Consider the following 21087-nt stretch of genomic DNA (forward strand, 5'->3'; position numbering starts at 1 on the left):
TTATTTCAAAATAAATTATTTCTTCCTCATAACTTAGATTTACAACCAAACATACCGTTTCAGGAAAGTGCATCTGATATAGTTTGTCTGTTCAGTGTCTCAACTCTTCTTTCCAATGTCTTAAGATTTTTGCCCTTTGTATTTTTTGATACCCTAAAAGTAATTTCTAGCACACAATTCATAACTCAAGCCATTTTGTGGATAAGAGAAAGATTAGTATCTAGTCTTCTTAAGGAGAGAGTGGTCTCTAATAACGGTAATATTTTAATACTTCTAGAAGGAAAAATGTATCAGTGTATAGTGAAATCACCAAGAAACAGCACTATACATGATATTTTCCTTGATACAGAAATCATACACTATTGTATACTTATAAATGGCAATAAGACATTCTATTATTTAATATTACAATGTTTATACACAACTTTCTGTTCTCAAAAGTACTTTGACATTCCATTTAGCACTTTATAGTGCTTTTTCTGAAAAGGTCCAAGTGAGAAAAGAGAGAACTATTTCAAACACAAATAGTAAACATTTAATGGGATATGGCAGAATAAGCACTGCAAGCCAACAGACCTGTTTCTAATCCCAGCTCTGCCTGTAACTAGCTATGTAACCTCATGAGTCACTAAATTCGGTTCCTTAAATTGTAAAGTAGTTCTTAATGTTTAAATCTGAATTTCTAAAAATCCACTACAATTAAAGTATTTTCAAATATTACATTACAATAACAGCCCAATTAAATTTATGTCCTTTTGCCGAACGTTTTTAGTCCTTTACTTTTGTCTCAATTTGACCTGAAGCCTGGATCACTTAGTCTGCATACTCAAGACCTACTCTGGAGCAAGAGGGACTAGGGAAAGATTCTTTTAAGATGGGATGATGCCGAGCAGGTTAGGCAGTTAGCAATGAGTGCACCTATATATAGAAGACCTGGTCATTCTCAAATAAGGCGCAAAGAAGAAATCTTCAGTGGGACTTGGGGGGTGGGGAAATACGTTACAACAAGATGTGAGGAAGGCCTTGAGCTGAGATTGTCAGGTAACCACACCTTCCACCCTTCAAACTATTCTCCCAGTGGAATCCAAACCAGTCTCCAGTTCCGGGTTCCCAACCAATCGCATCAAGCCACAACAGAAGGCTCTGCCAACCCGGGCACCGCTTCAGGGATCTAGAGTGAGATTCACACAATCCCAGCACCTGTCGACCTCATACTCTTCCCAAATGGAGAGGATGGGAAGAAACGCTATGTCTACGCTTGGTCTCTTCCGATTCAAGCTACCACCAGGTCCACTGGCCCTCGAAAATGAAACCCCTGGACTTAGGGGCGAAGGGGACCCTCCTCCGCCGTGACCCTCCCACGTATCACTCCCTCAGGGCTAATTCTCCGGTTCTCCACCGATCCTGGTTTCTCAGGCCTCGGGGACCCAGCGCCTGGGAAGCAGACAGACAGATGGCGAGACTAAAGGCAGCGGGGGTGGGTGCACTCCAAAAGAGTGGAGGAAAAAACAGGAAAGCAGGGGCAGGGGTAGCAATGTTCCCCCTGGGAGAGGGCGGGAGGCCGTTCGAGCGTCTGTCGATGGGTCTGTCATTCCCTCCCTCACTCACCAGGAGCAGCAGGGAGCATCTGAGGTCGGGTAAGGATAGGAAGAGGGCAGGATTCATGGTAACGCTGGAGTCCGCGGCAGGGACAGGCGTTGGCGGCTGGGACTGGGCTGGGTTGGGTTGGGTTAGGAAAGGGCTGGGCTCCGGGAGCCGGCGGCAGCGGAGGATTCTCCAGGCAGCGGCACCCCGTCCTCTCGACCCGAGCTCCAGCAGCGAACACCCGGGACAACTTCCAGAGAGGCCTCTCACACCCTCACTTCCGGGTCCTGCCCACCTCGGAGCACTTCGGGAAATGTAGTCCTGTATTAACCTCACCCCGCACGTCGTCGGTCATCTAGAACTCCCTTTCCCATTGGGCTCTCGGCCCAAGTCCACCGAGTCCTCTACGCGCAGGGTCCTGTGGGATAGAGGGGCGGAGGGCGGGTGTACCCCGTGCTTCGGAAGATGGGAACTACAATTCCCAGAAGACTGTGCGGCGAGAGCCTCGGGCGGCCTTCGGAGGGGGCTCCTCTAGTTTCACCGCCTTGGGGTCTGACCTGGCTCGGGTACTGTCGCGGCCCCGCGGGAGGGGCGGCCCGGTCCGGGTCGCACCTCCTGGAGCCGTCCCCGGGACGTCAGTCCTGGAGGAGGCGAGGGTGAGTAGGAGGGCGCCTGGTTGGGGAGGCTAGGATCGATCGGTCTGCACCGCCTTGACCTCTGCTGCAGACTCATGGCCCTCCTGGCCTGGGCTGTGGCCTGAGCCTCCATCATTGGCCTCCTCGCCCGCTGCGTCTTCTTTCTGCGCGAATTCCTGCATTATAAAGTCGAAGTCACCACTCGGGGCCTTAGTTGAATGGGTCAACGACTTATCCCTAATTGTCTCTGAGGGCTCTTGTAAGGAGGAGATGTGGTAAGGGATGGGATAGCACGTCGTAAACTGGAAAACTCTGCGTGAGTGATTGCTGCTAAGGCGTGGATAGCTCCTCCAATATAATTACGAAATTCCTTAGCCAAGCAGTCGAGGATCTTCACCTGGCCTCAGGTAGTTCTGCGGCATCTTCTGCAAACACTCAGTGAGCTTCAGGAGCCCACGCGATCTCTGCTTAGTCCCCAGGAGGCACACCGTGCTTTTGTGGTTCTCCCTACTCCTGCCTTTGCTCCAGCTTTCCTGCTACCTGGAATGGCCTTACCCCGTTCTCTCTCTGGAATGCTATCTTAAATGTCACCATCTCTGAGAACTTCCCAAGCAACCAACCCTTTAGTCCTAATCAGAATTACTCTTCCCATGAGTGTGACTACAGTACCATTGGTATTGTTCGGTTATTATTATTAGAGCATTTATTACACGGGCTTGTATAATTAGGCAAGGATAATGACACTTTTGTGTTTTATAGCACTTTAACAGGATGGTTTTGATTTTTTTTTTTTTTTTTTTTTTTTGAGACGGAGTTTCGCTCTTGTTACCCAGGCTGGAGTGCAATGGCGCGATCTCGGCTCACTGCAACCTCCGCCTCCTGGGTTCAGGCAATTCTCCCGCCTCAGCCTCCTGAGTAGCTGGGATTACAGGCACGCGCCACCATGCCCAGCTAATTTTTTGTATTTTTAGTAGAGACGGGGTTTCACCATGTTGACCAGGATGGTCTCGATCTCTTGACCTCGTGATCCACCCGCCTCAGCCTCCCAAAGTGCTGGGATTACAGGCTTGAGCCACCGCGCCCGGCTTTTGATTTTTATCTATTAAAAATGATTTTTTTTTTAAGAGGCAAAAAAATACATTTTTTGTTTAAAAGGCCCTAGAGAATGGCTTTCTCACGGTGACAAAATTAGACAGTGGCAGAGCCAACACTCTTACCAAGGCCGGCTGATTCTTACACAAGTCCTCCTATCTCTTGTCCATGTCCCTGACAGAGCCCAAAGATAGTTGAAATGGAAAATTTTAAAAGAGCAGAGACTGGTAAGTGTGAACTCATTATTCAAGAAATTAAACTTTGATCCTGCTCACTGTTTGGACTTAGCACTCAGCCTGTGATCTTTCATCCAACATACATCTACTGAGTACTGGCTTTATACCTGTTACTGTGTTGAGTGCTAAGGATTATGAGGTAAAAAGTATATGTATATATATGCATAATATATATACACACGTATATAACAGAGATCAAATTTTTAGTGTATTTTTCAAAAGATATAAAGAACTTTTTTTGTGGTTCTGATGTGCCTAAAACTCTGTTCACTTAGAATCAAAAATGACAGGTCTTAGAATTCAGAACAGTGCCTAGCACATAGTTGTCACTCAGCTTGCTGAATGAACGTGAATGTGGTCCGCCCTTATTATTTTTTGCATTTTACAGAAACCCAGAAAGCTGATGTAGCCTGAGGACACACTGCTTACTATTATTATTTTGAGACAGAGTTTTGCTCTCGTTGCCCAGCCTGGAGTGCAGTGGTGCGATCTCGGCTCACTGCAACCTCCACATCCTGGGTTCAAGGGATTCTCCTGCCTCAACCTCCCAAGTAGCTGGGATTACGGCATCTGTCACCATGCCCAGCTAATTTTGTATTTTTAGTAGAGACAGGGTTTCCCCATGTTGGTCAGGCTGGTCTCCAACTCCTAACCTCGGGTGATCTGCCCACCCTGGCCTCCCAAAGTGCTGGGATTACAGGCATGAGCCACTGCGCCTGGCCACACTGCTTATTATTAATACAATGACCTAGAACCCAAGTGCAGTTACTCCCCTTCCTTGTTTTTACCTCCACCTCTGTTTTGTAGCTTCTCTCAAGTGACCTTAATATAATTCTGCATGTGACAGTGGTTCTTCTGACATTACTGTTACATTCAGACATGACTAACGTGTCCCACAATACCCTCTTCCTCCATATTTTCTGCCAGCACCCTAACTCAAATTGTCAGCATAATAAAGACATAAAGAGCTGTCCTTTACCATAATTAAGAAAGTATTAATATGTTCTCTCTAGGGCAGAATATGAACGAATAATCCTTGTTGATGACAAGACAAATACTAGCTCATCCGTTATAAATTTATCTTACAAAACTCCCAGATCCCCAGGAGTAACAAATTGGTATGACTTGCTTTTTGATGAAATCAGAAAAGGACTTGCCTACCCTCGTGGCAGCAATTAACTGGAGCTGGTTAACAGCTGCTCCCTTTAGATAAGTGCATATGTTCGAGTTTACTGTGATTCAAGTTTACTGATTCCCTACATTTCTAAGAGTTGTTACCTCTCTGGTGCTTGTAGGCATTCAGCCTTGGAACTTTGATAAAGCAGCTTAGGTTTAGGAAGGATGTTTAAGATCATTGATGCAACTATTCCTCTTTTCTTCCAATCAGATGTTTGAATTCTTGCATTTCTGACATAGTCCAACCTCTGCTTGCTTAAACACTCTTATGATGGGGATCTCACTATCTTCCTATGCAGCTGATACTTGTTTTTTGTTTGTTTGTTTGTTTGTTCTGTTCTTTTTTTTTTTTAACAGGGTCTCCTTCTGTCCTCAGGCTGGAGTGCAAGTGGCACCATCTTGGCTCACTGCAGCCTCTGTCCACCTCCCAGGTTCAAGCGATTCTCTCACCTCAGCCTTTGAGTAGCTAGGATTACAGGCGAACATGATGACAGCCCAGCTACTTTTTGTATTTTTAGTAGAGACAGGGTTTCACCATATTGGTCAGGCTGGTCTCGACCAATATGGTGAAAGGTTCTTAGAAGCTCCATGAGACTACCAGTCAGAACAAAATTGTCCTTAATGAAATATGGTTCATCTTAGTGATATGGTGTTCCAAGTATGATCTTATGGTTAAGACCTCAAGCTAGGTATATTTTCCTGGTGTACCAAGGAGAGAACGAATAAAAATTTCACTTTTTGTGGGAATGAGGGAAAGAACTAGGTATCTTTTAATTTAGTACTTAGCCAGGTATGATGGCACGTGTCTGTAGTCCCAGCTATTCAGGTGGCTGAGGTGAGGAGAATCACTTAAGAGTTTCAGCCTGTAGTGCACGATGCCATTTGGGTGTCCACTTTAAGTTTGGTCTCAATATGGTGATCTCCTAGGAGTGGGAGACCACCAGGCTTGCCTAAGGAGGAGTGAACTGGTTCCAGTCAGAACTCCTGTGCTGATTGTAGTGGGATTGCACCTGTGAATAGCCACTGCCCTCCAGCCTGGGTAACATAGCAAGAAACTGTCTCTTTAAAAAAAATTTTTAACTGATTTTTTTTCAAACGGAGTCTTGCTTTGTCACCCAAGCTAGAGTGCAGTGGCATGATCTTGGCTCACTGCAACCTCCACCTCCCAGGTTCAAGCAAGTCTCCTGCCTCAGCCTCCTGAGTAAGTGGGATTACAGGCATGTGCCATCACACCTGGCTAAGTACTAAATTAAAAGGCACCTAGTTCTTTCCCTCATTCCCACAAAAAGTGAAATTGGTAGGGACAGGGTTTTGCCATGTTGGCCAGGCTGGTCTGAAACTCCTGACCTCAGATGATCCACCCGCCTTGGCCTTCCAAAGTGCTGGGATTGCAGGCGTGAGCCACCACACCTGGCCTTAACTAATTTTTTTATTTTTTTCTAAGACAGGTTGTCACCCTGTTGCCCTGTCTGGAGTGCAATGGTGTGATCTCAGCTCACTGCAAACTCTGTTTCTCGGATTCAAGCCATCCTCCCACCTCAGCCTCCCAAGTAGCTAGGATTACAGTACATGCCATCATGCTCAGCCAATTTAAAAAAACCTTTTGTAGGCAGGGCATGGTGGCTCACTCCTGTAACTCCAGCACTTTAGGAGACCAAGGCGGGCGGATGGAGTTCAAGACCAGCCTGGCCAACATGGCAAAACCCTGGCTCTACTAAAAATACAAAAATTAGCTGGGCGTGGTGGCACATGCCTATAGTCCCAGCTACTGAGGAGGCTGAGGCAAGAGAATTGCTTGAGCCCTGGAGGCAGAGGCTGCAGTGAGCTGAGATCAAATACCACTGCACTTTAGCCTGGGTAACAGAGCAAGACCTTATCTCGAAAAGAGGGGGAGAAGAGGGGATGGGATCTCTAGAAATGAGTACTGACTATATTGCCCAGGCTGGTCTCCAACTTCTGGGCCCAAGAAATTTTCCTGTCTCCTGTCTTGGCTTCCCGAAGTGCTGAAATTACAGACATGAGTCGCCATGCCCAGCCCTAATTAATTTTTTAAAGTTAATTTAGTGCTTAAATCCAGCTAATTCTGATTTCATAATTAAGTTTATGTTAAACTCTTTTTGTGGCTTGGGCACACTTTTATTCCGAATATCAATTATAATGTTTAATATTATGTGGCATCATATTACTTGTATTAACTTAGATTATGTGGCATCATATTGCTTGTGTCCCTGTAACCCTGAGCCCTGTGCCTAATGTTAAATATTGTCTTTGTTTTTTCCTCAGATAGCCCTAAGAAGGGTCTAAGAAGGACCTAACCCTCTCATTTTACAGATGAGCAACTTGTACAAAGGTCACCTAATTTGCCACCTAATGCCAATTCTAGGACTAGGACTGTAGCTTTTCTTCTTTCCCCCACCCCCTTTTTTTTTTTTGAGACAGGTCAAGATAGACAGCCTCACTGTCTTACCCAGCCTGGTCTCAAACTTCTGGCTTCAAGCAACCCTTCTGTGGTGGCCTCCTGAAGTGCTCCTATTAAAGACATGAGCCACTGCCTCCAGCCAGGACTATAGGTTTTTCTAATCCTAGTCAAATATTTCTAGTAAATCATATTTATAAAATACCCACTTGGAACTGATGAGACAGGTTTCAGAAATGTTTGCTGCATACACTTACTCGCTGAATCATTGTTTCAGGTTGCTCCAGTTGCTAAGAAGACTATGAACAAGTCAGAGAACCTGCTCTTTGCTGGTTCTTCATTAGCATCACAAGTCCATGCTGCTGCCGTTAATGGAGATAAGGGTGCTCTTCAGAGGCTCATTGTAGGTAAGGACTCCCCTGAAGTACAGAAACTTTAAAAGCAACTCTTTGTCCTGAGGAAGTTTGTTAATGTTAGTTTTAATTTGCCATGTACTAATGCATTTTAATGGAAATATGTTATTATTTATATATTTTTTTCCAACGCATGAACAAGAAAGAAATTAAGTCCTAAAACTTAAAAATATGGGTTAGGATTAGGTGAAAAGTATTTGAGAAATTTCTATGTATTTAGCACTAAATTTAGATAGATATTCTAAGGTACTAAGGAAATGAATTCATCTTTATGTTAACAGAGATCTAGAATGACACCATGGATAATAATTTTTTAACGTGTAATATATACCCCAAATACTAAAGTTTACAAATAATTTAATTTTTAATGATTTAAAATTGATTCAGTGTTTCCCCTGTCATTTGCATGTGTAAATGATATATAGAGATGTCCAATGTAGGAGTTCTAGAGGAGACAACAAAGTATATGGGAAAAACAGAATGGCTACAAATGTTCTAGAATTTTAGCTTCTTGCTAAAACAGAGCGAAGATCCGTCTGTCACAAATCCAGATATTCACAAGTCCTAAATCCCAAAGAGAATAAAATAAAAATATTTTCTTTGTAGTCTTCATCCACACCCGTGTCTGGGGATCATGACAGACATCTTGGGCTACAAAATGAAGTCCAGATTACTTGAACTTTCATAGCTGTTTCTTCCAACTTTGTTTTTACCCTCCATTTGCAGTTTCTCCAGGAACTTCTGCTGGTGTACCCCAACCTCTGGCTAGGCTAGAGGTTCCCTCTATTTACCATTGAGCTATGAATTTTGTTTCCCTTTCTCCATACATTCTGTTCCCCCACCTCTTTTCTATCTGCTGCTGTTACCTTCTTTTGTGCTAAACAAACTCCTACTCATCGTTAAAGACAAAAGTATTTTATCACATACTCTGTGAAGATTTCTCTCCCTCTGCTTATCCTTGATTTACCTCAGCTGTCTATTTGCTTGCCTCTCCCTCTGCTTATCCTTGATTTACATCAGCTGTTCAATTCCCTGGACCTTGACATTTTCCCCCACCTCCAAATCACTCAAACATTCTACCATTCAACAAAAACTTTTTTACTTTCAGCTCACTTACCGATGACAAACAATAGTTTTCATGCTCACTGAGACCTCCAATCCACTATCTTCTCTAGTTTTGACCATCAATTTTTCTTCTGTCTTTTCCCTCTTCACCACTTAGACCTGATTCTTTGTTATTAAAATCCTTCTCTTGGAAAAATCTACCCTCCCCCCGCCACCCTGGCCGCTTTTTTTTTTTAATCTTCTGTTGCACTTGACTGTAGCAGTCCCGACTCTGGATGTACCAAACCCTTGCTAAGCAGTTGAATCCAGCTGAAAGATTGATAGCACCCCAAATTCATGATTACCCACTTCAAATAGGCACTCATGCCACATTTTATCCATAATAGAAGTTTCATACCTCTCACTCTACTGAATCTTCTGACTGCCAGTTCCCCCTCCTTTCATTCTCTTTAATGCAGGAGGCTTCCTAGAGGAAATGAATACAATACGTAGGAACTCCCTCATCTTTAGCATGACATCTACAGATCTACCTCTGTCTGTACCCATCTTCTCTCTTTGTCTACCTGCTAAAACAGAGCAAAGATCCGTCTTTCTGTTAAAGGTCAGTTCTTCCACACATGCTCTGTATTTTATCTTCTCCTGTCTTCTCAGGGACATTGCTGCTTTTGTTTTTCTCTTTGATTACTATATCTTCAACCTTTCTTCTATGCTAAATTATTTCCATCAGCACTTAAATGTGCTTGTTTCCATTATTTAAAAATCCCATCTCTGTTTCTTCATCTCCCTCTAAGTATTGCCATTCTCAACTTTCCCTCACGACTGCATAGTGCACAGGCTAAACTGCACTGTGGCTGTTTAGATAGAAGTATATTTATGTCTGTGACTTGAATAAGATAGAAGTATATTTCATTCTCATAATATTGCAGTCTCAACTCTGGATAGATCAAACCTATCTTCCTGGCAACTGCTAAGCAGTTGAACCCAGCAGTGTAATAGGACACAGATATGTAGGCAGTCTAGGTTAAATAGATACCTTCATTTCACAAACCATTCAGGTATGCTTCAGGGCCTTGGCTCTTCCATTCTCAACATGATGCTTCTATTTCTGGGTCAAAGGCAGATACTTTCATTGTAGTCATATCCCAGTCAGCAGGAAGGGGAAGAGAGAGCACAGGGAAGGCAATTTGTCATTAAGGAGGTAGACTAGACTTAGACACGAAGCCACACCTAGAACAAAGGGAGCTGAAAAAAAAGCCTTTCCCTAGATGGTATTACACCAAGCTAAAACTCACAGTGCTCAGTTTCTAAAAAGAAGAATGAAAGAATGAATGGGGTGCAAGTATTGCTGCCTGTCACCAAAACCAAGATTCTTGGGCCAGCTGTACCCATTCTCCCCACTTATTTACCTTACTTCACTTTTTTATTAAAACAAAACATACTTTCTTATTTTGAAGTATACATATAGAGAATTACATGCAACTTATATGTACAATTTAACAAATAAATCTAAAGCAAACATCCACTTAAACCACCTAGGTTAAGGAACAGCACATGGTCAGTAACCCTAGAAGCCCCTAATGTATCCTTCTCTCCCCACTAAAGTAATTGGCTATCTTGACTTTTATAGTAATCATCACATTGTAGTTTTACCACCTACGTACACATCCTTAAACACTTTAGTTAATTTCGCCATTGTTAACTTTTTGCTAAATTTTCCATGTTCACTTGAACTAAAAATGTGTATCTGTTATACTTCTGTCATTTTCCTGCTCTTTTTCATTGTGCCCCGTTATACTTGGAATACAATTTAGCAGGTTACTTGTATCTCTTTACCTGTCCATCCTCGAGTTTTACCACTCTCTTACAAGAAAAACTTGCTGTCTTTCTTCAGTGGCTCACAACTGCCTAGCCCTTTTTCATCTCAGGGCTTTCGCCTGAAACGGTTTTCCCCATTCTCTGTCTGACTAACTCTTAGTCATCCTTTAGGTTTCAGTTTTAAGGTCACTTCGTCAAAGAGGCCTGCTAACCATCCAGCCTCAATAAAATTTTTTTCATTGTATTATTCCCTCTTGGCCCTCTGTAGTGTTTCTTCATAGAACTTGTTTCAGATGATCACTGTATATTTATGTGTATGGTTATTTTAACATCTCTCTCCTCCATAAGTTAATGGCCTCTGTGAAAGTAGACTGGGTCTGTTTAATTCATCACTAAATCCACAAAATTCAGCACAATGCTTGGCACATAGTAGGCACATAAGAAATATATTTGTTGAAGGAATGAAATAATCATTAAGTATCTTTTCTCCCAAGTAGTCTGTAATCATCTTGAGGGTCAGAACTAAAAATGAATTGAGTTGAATTAAATTGAATCGAGGAACAGGTTAAGACTAAATTCCATGAGAAAAAAAAAAATTCAAGTCAGAATATATCAAGAAAAAGTACCATGTAAAATGAATTATTTATTGCTTTAATTAAAAATATAACATTTAAAGAAAAAAGTGCAGTATCGTAAATTAAAAACACATATTTATATGGCTCAGTCATACAGATTAGTTAATGTGTTATTGTTAAAACTTGAAACCTTGAAAAGCCCCAAAGAGAATATCCTTTAAAAGCAATCATATGAAACCAGTATATAGCTAATAAACTTATTTCTAAATTATTTTTCTGTTTTCTATTATCTTGTCTGAGGAACTTCTTATTAATTACTGACTGAGGGAATTGTGCCATTATGTTTTCTGTGCACAGACAGTAATACCTTTGCTCTTGAGTATTTTCCAGCATTTGTATATTTGTATGAAAATAATAACTGTTTCATCTTAAATTTCGATGTATTTTTTTTTCTATGCATATGAATGCCAGGTCTTAATTTCACTGTATTTTAAACATCTCTTTATGTAGCACATGTTTGAGGATCTCTAAATATATGCTCTTTCTCTTTCCTAAACTAATGACATAGTACTACAGATGAATTGTTTTTTTCTTGAATCTTTGTTCACCAACTGCTCAGTAAATTCATTCACTTTAGCATTTTCTGTTTTCCCCTCTCTGTTTCCATGGTGAAGTATGTCAGTGGTGTCTTTGACTCCATGGAAACCGATGAGTGTCTCTTTCTACATACACAACTAATTAAGCCGAACACTTTCTATGTTGCCCATTGTCCTAGAGGAGGACTGAAGAGGCTTTTCTGAATGAAACATCATTTCAGTAGCAATTCTTAGTGTTTAACCTGATACAGTGGATTAATGTTTTACCATAACTCACCGCTTCCTAGATTCAGATGTATGAGGGCTTACTTCTGAGCATTAAAAGCATAAACATACAGAGTAAAATTTTTATGTGCTATAGTTCTCATTTATAGATATATAGCTTTTTCTCTTAATACCAAATTCAAATAATTTGTATGAATACTAGAAATGTAATTGAAAATAGAATTTAGTAGATTCATTTTAATACTATATAATATAGTATGGTAGAAAAAAGTATGATTTTACAGTCAGATAAACCTGAATTTTAAATTCTAACTATTATTTATTAGTAGGATTATCTTAGCTAAGCCATTTAGTTTTTAAGACTCAGTTTCCTCATCTTTATAATATTTCAATTGCATGAGAATTAAATGAAATAATGACAGTAAAGTATCTACCGTGGTACTTGACACATAGTAGACAATAAGTTAATATCCTATTACTGTTATTGTTATATCAGCTTAGACTAACATAAGCTTTTCATAGTTTCAGAAATGTCTCAAGATGAAAAAGCACTAAATGCAACAGAGATTAATATTATGGAGTTTTTTGGTAAAAACCAAACAAAATAATTGTAAATATGCACAGTGTGTAATGATCAATGTTGTCATTACTGCCAATAATATTTGAGGTCATTTGCAGTGGTATTGTGACCAGAAAGCACCATTCTGATTCTACTACAACTTTTGTTTCACTGTTCATGTTCTGAGCAAGCATAATCTCTCTAAATCATTTCCTCTACTTGTTTTTAACATCTTCTGACACAGTATTTAAATATGGAAGTGAGCCTCATAAATGCAGAGCAGAGGTACTATTTCAGGTTACTTCTTCCTTTACCTCAATCCCTACCTTTAAATGTTGGGATCATTAAGTGTTTTTTAAATGCTTGCTTATAGGCCAGGCACCATTGTTCACGCCTGTAATCCCAGCACTTTGGGAGGCCAAAGTGGGCAGATCATGAGGTCAAGAAATTGAGACCATCCTGCCCAACATGGTGAAACCCCGTCTCTACTTAAAAAAAAAAAAAAAAAAAAAAAAAAAATTGCTGGATATGGTGGCGCATGCCTGTAGTCCCAGTTTGTCGGGAGGCTGAGGCAGGAGAATCACTTGACCTGGGAGGCGGAGGTTGTGGTGAACTGAGATTGTGCCACTGCACTCCAGCCTGGCGAGATCGTACCACTGCACTCCAGCCTAGCAACAGAGCAAGACTCCATCTCAAAAAAAAACAAAAACTTGCTTATATACAAATGTGTTTATAAATATATTTACATATTTATGCGTCCATACCCATAATAGTAATAAAATTAGCTAACATTTATAAAGTTATGTTTTATGTGCCAGCCAATGTATCGTTTGGCAACTCATTAACTTATTTAACAGTAAAATAATATGAAGAGTTTGAGGTATTAGTATTACCCTCATTTTATTAGTAAGAAAATTGAGATGCAGAGAGGGTTAAGTGACTTGTCTAAGAAGTGGCAGACCTGAGATTGAACCCAAGAAGTCTGATTTCAGAGTCCGTCCTTTTAACTACTAAACTATGGGACCTTAATGTATGGGTAGATGTTTTTGTACACATGTGCAGTTTCATATGTATGAATAAATAGGCATGAGAAAGATAAGCAAGAAAGAACTGATTAGGTCTGAACCTTGAATGATGAAATGAGTGATTATCTAGATGGGATTTTTCTTAACATTTTTGTGCTATGGGCCCTTTCGGCAATCTGGTAAGCCTCTGGACTCCTCAGGGAAAAAAAAATATTTTTAAGAGCTGAAATGCAGTATAGAGGATTACAGAGGAAACCAGTTTTATTGAAATATCAACTATTTTTAAAGTGAGACATAGCAATATTCTGCCATAATTTTTTATGAACATATTAAATAGCAAGGTATATGGGCAGGTCTAACAGCTATGATAATTTTGAAATAGCAGTGAGTGAAAATGACATTGTACGATACCTGCACAAATTATGTTATAAAAATATTTTGTAAAATCTCAAGTGCTCTCAAAATACAATATGTCTCATGTTACTATTCTCGTTTTATACGTTAGGACACTAAGACTCAGAAGTTGAGAAATTTAGTTGCACAGTTAATAACTGACAAAGTTGAGCCTCAAACCAAGTTATTTGATGACGAATCCTATGTTCTTTCTATGGTTCCCATGTTGCCGCTCTATTACAATAAGCAAATATTTTTTAAGGGCAGCAAAATGCCTTCCCAAGATTGTAACAGTATAAAATATGTAAGGTAAAAAGTGGGTCCAGCTCACACTTGTAATCTCAGCATTTTGGGAGGCCGAGGCGGGCGGATTGCCTGAGCTCAGGAGTTCGCAACCAGTCTGGGCAACACGGTGAAACCCTGTCTCTACTAAAGAAATACAAAAAAATTAGCTGGGCATGGCAGTGTGCGCCTGTAGTCCCAGCTACTCTGGAGGCTGAGGCAAGAGAATTGCTTGAACCCGGGAGGCAGAGGTTGCAGTGAGCCGAGATCGTGCCACTGCACTCCAGCCTGGGCGACACAGCTAGACTCCATCTCAAAAAAAAAAAAAGGAAGTGGGTGAAATCAGATGAAATAAATACATCTTGGATACCATGCAAATACAACATTTTAGAACAAGCAAGTAAGATATAGGTAGAGACTGCTTTTGTTACTTGTATCGGACATTGTGTTGCTGAAGCTATGGTGCAGACTAGCGCAACTCACGGCAAGTGACAGTCATTTCCTCTAACTGCTAGAGTTGGAACTCTAGTTTCTGCACATACTAGCCCATTAACCATACAGACTCTTTTGCTTCAACAAGCCCTAAAATAACTGAATGCAGTAGAGCAGTGACTTTCCAGTCATGCTTCCAGCTCAGCTTTCTGGACTGTGTTGAGACAGAGCACACGCAGAATGCCAGCCCCACTTGAGCAAGCACCAATTGGTCATGGATTAGAGGCCATCTCCACAGTTGCCAGAATAATTAGCACAACACAGCACAGTAGCCAGCTGCTCTCTATATTAACTATTCCTGACAGGAATGCGAATTTAAATACACTGTTGTCCAGTGAATATTAGTTATACCATAAGCTCCACATTTTTACAGCATGTTGCAATTGCCAAATATTTCCAAACAATACATTGTTTTATTGGATCATCACAAGTTATGGTGTAGATTGGACAGGTATTAGCTGAATGTTAGAAGTGAGGAAACTAAGGAAGAAAGTAGGATGGATAGATAAAGGCACAGACCTTGCTCAGTTACTGTCTTTCAGCCAGGAAGCCCAGAAACTAATGGTACCCTCATTATTCAGAAACTAGCCATGAAGCCACTGTCCCCCTAGAGCTACTCAAGATAGGACCTAAGTGAGGCCGAGTGCTGCTTTTTCTGATCATTTTGGGGATATATACTTTTTTTTTTCCAGGCAGAGTCTCACTCTGTCACCCAGGCTGGAGTGCAGTGGCGTGACATAGGCTCACTGAAACCTCCACCTCCCAGGTTCAAGTGATTCTCCTGCCTCAGCCTCCCTCCCAAGCAGCTGGGACTACAGACATGTGCCACCACACTTAGGTAATTTTTGTATAATTGGTAGGAACAGGGTTTTGCCATGTTGGCCAGGCTGATCTCAAACTCCTGACTTCAGGTGACTCACCCCTGCCTCAGCCTCCCAAAGCGCTGGAATTATAGGCATGAGCAACCATGCCCAGCCAGGGGATATATACTTTCAACTTCCTCAAATAGACAAATTTTGCCATATAGGCACAACATATTGGATTGCGGTGACATAACCCAATAACGTCTTCTCTTCTGGGAAATACATATACCAGTTACATAGAAACAAGATATGTCAGGGAACAAAGAGAAAGCTTGAAGTTTCCCTGTATCTTATATAAGACTTAGGAAGAGGACAGGATTGGCCTAAAGTTCTATGTCCTAGAAGGTGAGTTACCTATTAACCCCATGATGCTGACTCTACTTTGGCCCTGAGAAGCCTAATCACTTAGAACAGGGGCATTCAAGCTTTTGACTTCCCTGGGAATTGGAAAATCAATTATCTTGGGCCATACATAAAATATAGTAACATTAACAATAGCTGATGAGAAAAAAAAAAAAACCTCAGAAAAACCTCAAAATGGTTTATGAAAATTTACAAATTTGTGTTGGGCAGCATTCAACGCCTTCCTGGGTCACGTGTGGCTCACAAGCCATGGGTTAGACAAGGTGGAATTAGGATTATCCTGGAATGTAAAATAACCTATGCTGTTCAGCAGTTACTCTTGTGACCTTAGTTCCTAATCTTCTCCCTTACTAAAGCTTCCAAGGATGAGTATCTCCCTACGCAGAAAGGATAAATTAATTACTGTTATCTTTCTAATAGTAGCTACTACTATCTTTGCTTAGCCTAACAAGATGCCAGTAGAGACTGCCCTTTAATCATGAAAGACAACTGGAGACTAGCCTTATTATGGCATATTCCCTGTAAGTATCATTTTGGCTCCAGAAGGACTCAAAGCAATAAAAGGAATGTGCTCTTGTACTATATTTTAGTTCTGTTGATGAGTTTGGGTTTCAATAAATCTTAATCTATAAATACAGTGATAGAATCTTTGGAATCTTCTAGATTAGATATTGGAGGCTCTGGTGGAAAGAATATACTGTTGTACCACACAGAACCTTGTGCATAGGGGCTTCTGTTATCACATGTGTTGAATACAGTGCAAAATTTGCCTCTATCTTTAAAACAAAGGTATGAAAAAGGATACCTGCCTTCTCTAGGTGTTATACACAACCTGAATACATCTATAAGGCTCTTTCAAATTTACAGACCAATGACCTTTCTTGGTTTTTACCAGTATACATGGAAGCATAGATTAGCAAAGTAAATTGCTGAGAAGCTAGGAAGTCTTTCTGGGTCCCAGTATGTCCAAGATTAAAATATATGTTGAAGTATTTCAAACTACAACGATAGCTTATTTTCATGCCCAAAACAACCCAGGCATTCATCTGGTGTCTTTTTTTTTTTTTTTTAGTTTTAATTGATGCATACTGATTGTATTTGTTTATGGGAGTAGAGTGTGATGTTACAATACATGTACATTGTGTGATGATCAAATTATGGTTTTAAGCATATGCATTACCTCAAACATTTATCATTTTTTTATAGTGCAAGCATTTAAATTTCTAGCTATTTTTAACTATGCAATATGATATTATTAACTACAGTCACTCTACTGTGCAATAAAACACCAAAACTTATTTCTCATATCTAACTGTGCCCATTGACATTTTCATTTTCCAAAGAAAACATTTTATTTTGTCAGTTCACTTCCTCCATTAGCACAGTTCAGGCCAAGATACCTTAGAAGTAACTGGCTTTCTTGTTCAACCCAGATGTAATTACCCTCAGCTAGTAAGAGAGGGATACTTAATGATTATCTGTAACAAAAGTGGCAATCTTGTTTTCACTTACAGTACATGACTAGAACCATGCTATCTTTTGTAGTTACTGTTTTTAACTAAAACGTATTAAGGTATAATATAGTAAATTTCACCCTTGTTAGTATACAGTTACTTAATTTTGACAAATATATAATCATGTAATCATCATGACCATCAAGTTATAGAACAGTTCTGTCATGCCCCAAAATGTTAGAACTGTGTCCTTTTATGGCCAGTTTCTCCCCTCCTTCCACATATTCCAGTCTGTGGTAAACACTGGTCTGTTTTCTGTCTCTGTAGTTTTAACTTTTCTACAGTCCCATGCAAATGTGTCACATGATGTATTTCCCTTTGAGACAGACTTTTTTCTTTTTTTTTTTTTTTTTTGAGACAGAGTCTCACTCTGTCTCCCAGGCTGGGAGTGCAGTGGTACAATCATGGCTCACTGCAGCTTCAACCTCCCAGGCTCAAGTGATCCTCCCACCTCAGCCTCCCAAGTCGTGTGTGTGTGCCCAGCCTGTTAACCAGACTTTTAATCATCTCTTTATGCTATTTACATGTTCCTCTTTCCTTCTGGTCCTTCCAGGTCACTGATCACTTTCTGACCTGTTATTTCTCACACCTTTCTCTATGTTTATATAATGGCATACAAATAAATAAATACATATATTGATGTTTGCATTTTCATTTATTTCATAATGTGATTAAATTGTATATACTTCCCTGCAGATTATTTTTCTTGCTTGAAAATACATCATGAAAAATCTCTTCAATTTACTTGGTATAGATGAAACTGTCCTTTTAATGGCTTGATTGTAGTCATTGAATCACAGCTTATTCACCCATTCCCCTACTGATTGATGTTTATTTCCTTCACAATGTTTTGCTACTCAAATATTTTTATACTAAATATTTTACAAGTATATATTTTGGACTGATGTTTATATATCTGTTGGATAAGTTCTCAGGGATTTATCTGCGGAATTACTAGATTGAAATAATATGATTTAAAAAATTTTTAAGGTATTTTCAGGCTTCTTTTCTAACGGCTTCACTATTTCACATTTTCAGCAGTGAAGAAGAGCCCACTTTTTCCTGCATCCCTACTACCAGTAGGTGTTATATACAATCCATGCTTTGTGTGTTCATAGTGAGAAGTTGTACTTCACTAATATATTAATTTATGTTTCCCTGACAAACAGTGAGATCCAGCAGCCTTGCAACGTTTACTGATCATTTGAATTTTTCTGTGAATTGTTATTCATAACTTTTGCCCCCTTTCTTTCTTTCTTTGTTCTCTCTCTCTCTCTCTCTTCTCTCTCTCTTTCTTTCTTCCTTTCTTTCTGACAGAATCTTACTCTCTTACCCAGGCTGGAGTGCAATAGCATAATCTCAGCTCACTGTAACCTCCACCTCCCAGGTTTAAGTGATTCTCATGCCTCAGTCTCCCAAGTAGATGGGATTACAGGCAGGAGTCCAGCTACTGCACCTAGCTAATTTTTATTTTTATTTTTATTTTTATTTATTTATTTATTTTGAGACGGAATTTCGCTCTTGTTACCCAGGCTGGAGTGTAATGGCGCGATCTTGGCTCACCACAATCTCCACCTCCCGGGTTCAGGCAATTCTCCTGCCTCAGCCTCTTGAGTAGCTGGGATTACAGGTACGTGCCACCCTGCCCAGCTAATTTTTTTTTGTATTTTTAGTAGAGACGGGGTTTTGCCATGTTGTCCAGGCTGGTCTCAAACTCCTGGGCTTAAGCGATCCGCCTGCCTCTACCTCCCAAAGTGCTGTGATTACAGGTGTGAGCCACTGCATCCAGCCTTAGTTTCATTATCCATCTTTTTATTGTTCTATTGTAAGAATTTTTTTTATTTATCCCAGAATAAAAGGACTTATCAGGGCCATGCGCAGTGGCTCACACCTGTAATCCCAGCACTTCGGGAGGCCGAGGCAGGTGGATCATGAGGTCAAGAGATGGAAACCATACTGGCTAACATGGTGAAACCCTGTCTCTACTAAAAATACAAAAATTAGCTGGCATGATGGCACATGCCTATAATCCTGCTATGTGGGAGGCTGAGGCAGGAGAATTGCATGAACCTGGGAGGTGGAGGTTGCAGTGAACCGAGATCATGCCACTGCACTCCAGCCTGGTGACAGAGTGAGACTCCATCTAAAAAAAAAAAAAAAAGGCCTTATCAAATATGTGTTTTGCAGATATTTACTCCCAATTTTTGGTTTTTTAAAAAAAATTCTTGTGTTTTCAAACACATTTTTTTATTTGGATGAAATCTAATTTATTAATTTTTATGGATTATTCTTTCGTATCATATCTAAGAAATCTTTGCCTAACACAAAATCACAAAGGTTTTCACCTTCAATTGCTTCTAAAATTTTTATATATATTCTCCTGCCTCAGCCTCCTGAGTAGCTGAGATTATAGCTGCCTGCCACCATGCCTAGCTAAATTTCATATTTTTAGTAGAGATGGGGTTTCACTATGTTGGCTAGGCTGGTCCAAACTCCTGGCCTCAAGTGAACTGCCCACCTTGGCCTCCTGAAGTGCTGAGATTACAGGTATGAGCCACCATGCCTGGCCTTTCCAGCACCATTTATTTAAAAGACATTGGTTTGCCTTTGCATTTTTGTCATAGTCAATTATCATATCTGTATACATCTATTTACATACTCTCAAATCTGTTCTATTTGGTCTGTGACTCAGTTTCTTTGCCACTACCACATTCTTTTCATGACTGTGGGTTTACAATATGCCTTCATATCATACAATGTGAGTTCACCAACTTTGTTCTTTTTTTTCCAAAAACTTATTCTTCTACTTCTTTTGCCTTTTCATAATGATTTTAAAACTGCACATTCATTTCTACAAAGATTGCTCTGGGAATTTTTTAAAAAGTTATTCTTAGCAGTACTTTATAGTCAAGATTAACTATGAATTTAATTTTTTAATAAATCTAGTACTATATTAGGTTTTTCTTGCTGTGAAACAAATTGACACAAACTTAGCTTACAAACAACAAACATTTATTACTTTACAGTTTCTGTATGTCAGGAGCCTAGACACTGCTCAGGCTGAGGTTTTTGCTCATGGTATCCCTAAACTGCAATCAAGGCATCAGCGAGGGCTAAGGTCTCATCTGAGATTTAGGATTCTCTCCCCACTGCACATTGGCAAAATTTATTTTCTTTTTTTTTTTTTTTAAGTTAATCAAATGTGTCAACTTTATTGTTTCTCTATATGCATATTTATTTGTTACTGAAAATTGAAAAAATAGTGTGTTATTATGCTATAGTCAAACTACTCAATGTTTTCTTTTCATTCTTTCCCCACAAGTTACCTTGCTTCAAATTCTAGATGTTGGGTTTCATCTCACTGACCTAGGCTTCTAAAACATATGGGAGGCCTGTATGGTGGCTCATGCCTATAATCCCAGCACTTTGGGAGGCCAAGGCAGGCGGATCACTTGAGCTCAAGAGTCCAAGACCAGCCTGGACAACATGACAAAACCCTGTCTCTGCAAAAAATGCAAAAATTAGCTGATACAATGCGCGTGCCTGTAGTCGTAGCTACTTGGGAGGCTAAGACAACAATTGCTTGAACCCAGGAAGTGGAGTTTGCAATGAGCCGAGGTCATGCCATTGCACTCCAGCCTGGGCAACAGGAGTGAAACCCTGTCTCAAAAAATTAATTAATTAATTAATTAATAAAAATAAAACATGGGAGAATACTTCAGACTTATTGGTGCTGCTTTGGGGTCAAACCAAAAAGTGGAGCTAAAG

General features: G+C 40.2%; 2 protein-coding genes across 6 annotated transcripts in view; one reads left to right on the plus strand and one right to left on the minus strand.

Moving 5' to 3' along the window:
* The window catches only part of ERP44 (endoplasmic reticulum protein 44), a 98531-nt gene extending 96677 nt beyond the window's left edge, over positions 1–1854 (minus strand). Inside the window, exon 1 of the mRNA XM_003940085.3 lies at positions 1609–1854. Coding sequence (XP_003940134.1) covers positions 1609–1665 — 57 coding nt within the window. The 5' untranslated portion in view covers positions 1666–1854. The remainder of the gene's footprint in view (positions 1–1608) is intronic.
* A 205-nt stretch (positions 1855–2059) lies between these two features.
* Positions 2060–21087, plus strand: part of INVS (inversin) — a 226390-nt gene continuing 207362 nt past the window's right edge. For 3 of the 5 annotated variants that reach the window (XM_074395100.1, XM_003940086.4, XM_074395101.1), the window contains exons 1-2: positions 2061–2240; positions 7417–7546. In XM_074395100.1, coding sequence (XP_074251201.1) covers positions 7441–7546 — 106 coding nt within the window. In that variant the 5' untranslated portion in view covers positions 2061–2240; positions 7417–7440. Of the gene's footprint in view, positions 2241–7416; positions 7547–21087 lie in introns of all 5 variants that reach the window. The other 2 variants (XM_074395099.1, XM_074395102.1) reach the window with 2 other exon arrangements.

The sequence above is a fragment of the Saimiri boliviensis genome, chromosome 2, assembly GCF_048565385.1.
Source record: "Saimiri boliviensis isolate mSaiBol1 chromosome 2, mSaiBol1.pri, whole genome shotgun sequence".
In the NCBI taxonomy this organism is placed as follows: Eukaryota; Metazoa; Chordata; class Mammalia; order Primates; family Cebidae; genus Saimiri; species Saimiri boliviensis.